At 41.9% G+C, this 7,084-nt stretch overlaps 2 protein-coding genes and 1 non-coding gene across 3 annotated transcripts; all 3 read right to left on the bottom strand.

Annotated features, from left to right (window-relative positions):
- Positions 1-219: 219 nt before the first annotated feature.
- Positions 220-1,172, bottom strand: LOC133241772 (olfactory receptor 8B3-like). The gene has a single exon (XM_061407697.1). The coding sequence runs from the start codon at positions 1,150-1,152 to the stop codon at positions 220-222; it is 933 nt and encodes a 310-aa protein (XP_061263681.1). The 5' UTR covers positions 1,153-1,172.
- Positions 1,173-4,285: 3,113 nt separating this feature from the next.
- Positions 4,286-4,417, bottom strand: LOC133241891 (small nucleolar RNA SNORA71). Its single transcript, XR_009734701.1, has one exon. It is a non-coding gene; the product is annotated as a small nucleolar RNA SNORA71 (small nucleolar RNA).
- A 1,215-nt stretch (positions 4,418-5,632) lies between these two features.
- On the bottom strand, positions 5,633-6,689 carry LOC133241771 (olfactory receptor 8B3-like). The gene has a single exon (XM_061407695.1). It carries the CDS (start codon positions 6,560-6,562, stop codon positions 5,633-5,635), a length of 930 nt encoding a protein of 309 aa, XP_061263679.1. The 5' UTR covers positions 6,563-6,689.
- Positions 6,690-7,084: the final 395 nt, after the last annotated feature.

Genomic DNA, 7,084 nt, shown 5'->3' with positions numbered 1-7,084 from the left:
TTTAAATGGGAAACATGAAGAAAAGGAAAGGATATTGCTAAAGTAGTAATAAAAGAAAGATGATCTACTCTAAGAAACTGGAAACAACTTGACGGAAGACTAAATTTCCTTCCCTATGATGAGAAATAAATATGGTAAGAAGGTTGCCACTACAAATACTGTGAATAAACACACAAAATCTCTCCCATCCTATGACCTGGACACAGAAACTGATTCTAATCAATACTTTCTTCTCCTCAGGGTTTTTCTCAGAGCACTTTTAACATCTTTGTTCCTCAGACTGTAAATTAAGGGGTTCATCATGGGAACCACATTGGTATAAAAGACAGAAGAGATTTTTCCCTCATCCAAAGATCCAGTAGAAGATGATTTGAGATACACAAATGCCCCAGATCCAAAGAACAGAGAAACAGCAATGATGTGGGAACTGCAGGTGCTGAAGGCTCTGGACCTGCCCTCCGTGGACTTGATGTGGAGGATGCTGGACAGGATGAGACCATAAGAGACAAAGATGGTGAGACTGGGCACAATGATGTTGATGCACGCCATGATGAAAACTACCAGCTCAGTGACATAGGTACTTGTGCAGGAGAGCTGAAGCAGAGGGTGGATGTCACAGAAATAATGGTTGATGGTGTTTGCATCACAGAAGGTCAGTCTCAGCATGCATCCAGTGTGAGCCATGGCACCAGAAAATGCCATCAAGTAGGAACCAAGCATAAGGCTGAAACACACTTTAGGGGACATGGCAGTATTATATAATAATGGCTTACAGATGGCCACATAGCGGTCATAGGACATTGATGTCAGCACATAGCATTCAGAAACAACAAAAAAACAGAAGAAGTAGAACTGAGTCATGCACCCCATGTAAGAGATAATATTCTCCTTCGATAAGAAATCTATCAGCATTTTGGGTGTAAATACTGAAGAGTAACAGAGGTCTGTGAAGGACAAGTTAAGGAGGAAAAAGTACATGGGGGTGTGTAGATGTGAATGTATCCCAATTAAGATTATCAGGCTCAAATTTCCTATCACAGTGACCATATACATTAATAGAAACAGGAAAAACAAGGGAACTTGGAGATCCAGTTGATCTGTTAACCCCACCAGGATGAATGCAGTCACGAAAGACCCATTCCCAGGAGCCATTCCTCCCTAAGAAAATCTGTGGACACAGGAGAGAATATTTACCTTGGGGAACAGCTCAGTCCTTCTGACAATATCTCATCCTACAAGAGAATGTACATACTGAGCATGTCTGACACTAGGCCAACCTGGGACCATAGAATCTGCCTTTACCATGGGCTTTCCCTTTCTAGAGTCTTGATAAGCTAAATAAAACAAAGATCATAACAAACAGCCTACAGAGAGAAGGCAATGCTGCCATACAGATACATGCCTGCTGGAAAAACGAAGAGATAAGAGAGAGGGATCAAGTTAGAAAGTCCTTCTCTAACTTCACCTTTTCTTCATTCACTTGAGCCTTCTCCTCATCAGCAAAATTGTAGGCAGAGACCCCAGCTACATGGTGCTGGCTTCTGGTGCAGATTGGATCTGGTGTGAGTTGGAACCAAGAAGATTGTCTCTAACCAAAGACTAAGGGACCGAATGCTAGAGGAGGTTTAGTTATTGCCCAAGTAGAAGAGTGAGAGTCTGTCCATAGAAAAGGAGCTTACTGACTGAGATACTTCTGCACCTCCTAACCTCTGAACACTCTCTGATCCCCTTCGATATAGTCTCCTAAGAGTTTCACTTGAATCTCATGACTGCACAATATGGTGGGGAGAGGGGGAGACAGGAAAGTGGCAGGTCTGATGTCAACCGAATTCAGAAACTCACCCTTATGTGGCCAGAAACCTTAGAGCTCTCCCTTGGTGTTTGTCCTTGAAAGGCAGTGGAGGCTCTGGTTCATTTGATTCTAAAATGAAAAGTCTGAGCAGCCCAGACTTAATTTCAGATTATGCCCTGGAAATCTTTCTGAACTACAAATATTAATTTCTAATTATGACTTTGAGTCTTCTCACTCAGTAAGGAAAATTTCACAGCGTTGTTATCAGGTTTGCCACTTGATAATAAACAGAAGACTGACTGTGAGTTTAATGATGTAGCACACTTGGTTATAAACAGGGTGGAAGCTTGATCAGTCTCTCCCCAGTGAATAGATTCTATATGTAAAAAAGAAGTAAGGGATTTACATTTACAATGTTCTCTATCTAGGTCCTTAGAGACTCAATATTTTAATCCAGTTTACACATCACTCCAGGGATTGTACATCCCCCAAGGAAGAGGCAAAAGTAAGCTCCCATCTTCTTCATCACTTTAGAAAAATCTATTGTACAGGTTCTTTCTCTGTGTCTTCCCAGATCCTAAGAGGAAATTTTCCAGAGTCTACCTAGGGGTTTCTTCACATCTTTACTTGAAATTTTACAAAACCTCTAGTAATTCACTTCACTTATTGTCTCTCATGGATTATCTCAAAAAGAAAATGCTAAATGCCTTTCTCCCTACTAAATTTTTTACATTTTAAACACCTACTGGAAATATCTACCTAAGGTTCCAGCTGGGTCCTTAAATATATTATTTAATTAACTGAGTCATCAATCATTTCTCATAGTAGAAAAGAGTGGGGGCTATAGAGTTAGAGGGTATGAGTTTGAGGCCTACCCCCATGCTTACTAACTTGGACACAGTGATTAACTCTCCATACCTCAGGATCTAGTCAAGGCTATGGTTTTTCCTGTGGTCATGTATGGATGTGAGAGTTGGACTGTGAAGAAGGCTGAGCGCCAAAGAATTGATGCTTTTGAACTGTGGTGTTGGAGAAGACTCTTGAGAGTCCCTTGGACTGCAAGGAGATCCAACTAGTCCATTCTGAAGGAGATCAGCCCTGGGATTTCTTTGGAAGGAATGATGCTGAAGCTGAAACTCCAGTACTTTGGCCACCTGATGCGAAGAGTTGACTCATTGGAAAAGACTCTGATGCTGGGAGGGATTGGGGGCAGGAGGAGAAGGGGACGACAGAGGATGAGATGGTGGACGTGAGTCTGAGTGAACTCCGGGAGTTGGTGATGGACAGGGAAGCCTGGTGTGCTGCAATTCATGGGGTAGCAAAGGATCGGACATGACTGAGTGACTGAACTGAACTGAAAATATTGATGATAATAATAGCATCTCCTTCATTGGGGTTATCTTGATGATTAAATGAAAAAAATACCAAAAAATGGTTAGAACAGTACCTGGCATGTAGTATACAGTCAAATAATGCCAGCTGTCTTCATATATGTTCTCCAAACTTTCTGTAAATCCTCCATCATACCACTCACCATTTTTCTCTCTAATTCCTGTGTCTCCTTATAAATTACAAATGAGGACTAACATCTCTTCTGTCTTATTTACCACTTCTCTTGTACTGCTGTGAATAGTGCAGGGACTTTCCTTGTGGCTCAGCTGGTAAAGAATCCTCCTGCAATGTGGGAGACCTGGGTTCGATCCCTGGGTTGGGAAGATCCCCTGGAGAAGGGAATGGCTACCCACTCCGGTATTCTGGCCTGGAAAATTCCATGGACTGTGTAGTCCATGGGGGTGACAAAGAGTCGGACACGACTGAGTGACTTTAACTCACACAGTAGGCACTACATAAATAACTCTGTAAGTTACATTGTTCTCTGGTGAAAGCCTTCCGAGTGTTTCTCACGTTTCTCACATGCTCAGCATTAGGGTCAACAGCCACACTGACTTCCATCCTTTTCCCTTAGCCACCACACAAGTTCAGGTACTTTTGAGGTTTTTATTGAACTAAATGCTGAAATGTAATGATTCCAGTAACAATTCTAGCTTTTCTCACATACTCCCTCTTATTTGGCCATATACACAACTGGAGGATAAGTTCTGGAAGCACACAACTCTCCCTTCCTTCTTTATTTTTTTTTTAATTTTTTTTTTCAAAAGGCAGGTCATCAGCCCTCTGCTGATGGCAGGCCTGGTGACTCTGTCAGCCACACCAACAAGCATGTCAGTCACAGGCTGTCTTGAATAATACATTACAGGTTGTCCTCCACTCCTGTTAAGTCCACAGAGCAGAAGCCACGGTTTACAGCCCTTCCTCCCCACCCCATGCTCTTTCGCACTACATGAACTTATTCCAATGTGAAGACCAAGAATAAATGTGTTGACTGGTTTCTGCCAAGAGGCCCCTGAACTTCAAAGACAAAGTGAACCCCTGCAAGTCCAGGGACCAGACGAGGTCTAAGCTCTGAAGGGAATGGCAGGAGAAAAAAACTAGTGTGTGAAAGCTCCAGGGTTTGGAAGGGACGGCTGGGTTCTTCAAACACAGGGACAGGTCTTTCAGAGACTCCTCTCCCTGCAGTATCGATGACCAGGGCACGGGCAGCCCACAATCACTTTCGATGCAGGAGTCCCTTCCTCCTTTAAAAGTTTCAGTGACCTTCAGTTACCCCAGGACACCTGAATCATTGTAATAAAACTATATGGCAGCATTGTAGTAAAAATATAAGTAACTATGAATACTGGGCATATACCCTTTGAAAATCTAACTGAAAGAGACACATGTACCCCAATGTTCATGACAGCACTTTTTACAGTAGCTAGAACGTGGAAGTAACCTAGATGTCCATCGACAGATGAATGGATACAGAAATAGTTGTACGTTTATATACAATAGAATATTACTCAGCTATAAAAAAAAAGAATGCATTTGAGTCAGTCTTAATGAAGTGGATGAACCTAGAGCCTGTTATACAGAGTGAAGTAAGTTAGAAAGAGAAAGACAAATATTGTGCATTAACACATCATACGGAATCTAGAAAGATGGTACTGACGAACCTCTTTTCAGGGCAGCAGTGGAGATGCAGACATGAGAACAGCCTTGTTGACACAGTAGGGGAAGGAGAGGGTGGGACAAATTGAGAGAAACATGGAAATATACACATTACCGTATGCAGAATAGATATATTTTACATAAAATAAAACATTACCTTTTTCATTCCTGACTGCTATAAATGGTTATCTGAGTTTTTTTGTCCTTGAACTGAGATCGAAAAACAATCTCCCTTTACCATGTTTTCTTAAGACTAAATTGAGAAGATAGAGACAATAGTGAGAAGTATTTTCCTCATCTTCTTTTCTGAGAAACAAAGGAATCTACCAGACAAAATCCTCTCCAGCAATTTCAATAGAGGTTTATTAAATAAATTAGTAACTTACTGAATCTGAAGTCCACAAAGTCCAAATGTCCTTGACAAAGCTTCACAGGAGTTCTGGACATACCTTAGTCAAAAATCTCAAAATCTTAGTGTTTCTGGATTCATCACCATTCACTTTTTTCTATTTAAAACCTTATAATCTCTGAAAATAAGCTGGAGCATGACAGAATGAATTATAGGGTTGGACTTTTTGTCCAACCCAGTACTTTCCTACTTTCTATGAAAGGATGAATGGCTGATTCTCCTCTTCTTTATACTATCTTTTCTTATAAAGTGGTTTTCATAAAAAACTTTGCTTCTCTTTTTATTTAAATCACCTGCTTTTTTATTTTAATTCTTTTCTCCATATCATCATACATTGTGTGCCCTTACTAAAATTTGACATCAACAGCTAACACAATTTCTATTCAGAACACCCTTTTCCTAATAGTCTTACTCAGTGCAACATGGACATCTTTGTTCCTCAGACTGTAGATGAAAGGATTCACCATTGGCCCCACAATGGTGTAAAAAACAGTGGACACTTTATCTTCATCCAGAGACCCAGCAGGAAAAGGCTTGAGATACATGAATGTTGCTGATCCAAAGAAAAGAGAAACTGCAATTATGTGGGAGCTGCAGGTACTGAAGGCTTTGGACCTGCCCTCTGCAGAACGGATGCGAAGGATGTTCAAGAGGATCAAGGTGTAAGAAACGAAGATGGTGACACTGGGCACTATGACATTGACACCCACCACGATGAAAATCTCCAACTCATTGATGGAGGTGCTTGTGCAGGAGAGCTGGAGGAGAGGAGGAATGTCACACATGTAGTGATTGATGATGTTTCCATCACAGAAGGAGAGTCGCAGCATGCACCCAGTGTGGGCCATGGCACCCACAAGCCCCATCGCATATACACCCACTGTCAGCATGAGGCAGACCTGATGGGACATGGAGACCTTGTAGAGCAGGGGCTTACAGATGGCCACGTATCGGTCATAGGCCATTGATGTCAAAATAAAGCACTCATCAATAACAAAGAAGGAGAAGAAGCAGAGCTGAGTCATGCACTCTGCATAAGAAATGATGTTCTGGCTTACAAAACTTATCAGCATTTTAGGGATAATGACAGAGGAGTCGCAGAGATCAATGAAGGAAAGGTTGAAGAGAAAGTAGTACATGGGAGTGTGCAGGTGAGGGTTCAGACCAATAAGAATAATCAAGCCAACGTTCCCCACCACAGTGACCACATAAACTGCTAAGAAAATGAAAAAGAGAGGCAGCTGGAGTCCTGGCTGCTGTGTTAAACCCAGCAGGATAAACTCAGTCACTGAAGATTCATTCCCTGGGGCCATTCTTCCCTAGGACATACCTGTGGGAACAGGACAGAGGGTAACATTAAAATGAGTACCCCACTCTCTCCACCCAATCCCACTCTAATGAGGCTGAGACCAAGAATGTGAGAAGGAACCCCAGCCCACCCCTCTGTATCAATTTTTTTCTTCTTCTTTGCAAAAAGGCTGAGGGAATTTTTAAAGATGTGTATTAAAAACACTAACGGGCAAGTTCTACAGGGTAAGATTCAGTGACCCTTAGCCTCATGACAACAGCATCTCTGCTCTACTTCTGCTCTGACAGTTTACCAGACCCAATGATCAGTGGTCATCTCAGCAGAGGGAAAGCTGTCATTTCAGGGAATCCTTGGCTTCCACAGATGAGGTGTGGAAGATGAGTAACTGGACAGATAAGATTCAACACTCACCCTTCTGCACAGAGACTTCAGTGTTGGGACTTGCTAACTCTGCTTCCTTATTCTCAAGTGGTTCTGATGAATTTTAGAGATGAACAGCCCAGAACAGAGATTCTTCTTCTTTGCT

The sequence above is a fragment of the Bos javanicus genome, chromosome 29 (assembly GCF_032452875.1).
Source record: "Bos javanicus breed banteng chromosome 29, ARS-OSU_banteng_1.0, whole genome shotgun sequence".
Lineage (NCBI taxonomy): Eukaryota > Metazoa > Chordata > Mammalia > Artiodactyla > Bovidae > Bos > Bos javanicus.
The sequence above is the reverse complement of the archived record's forward strand: the minus strand, read 5'-3'. Positions and strand labels throughout refer to the sequence as shown.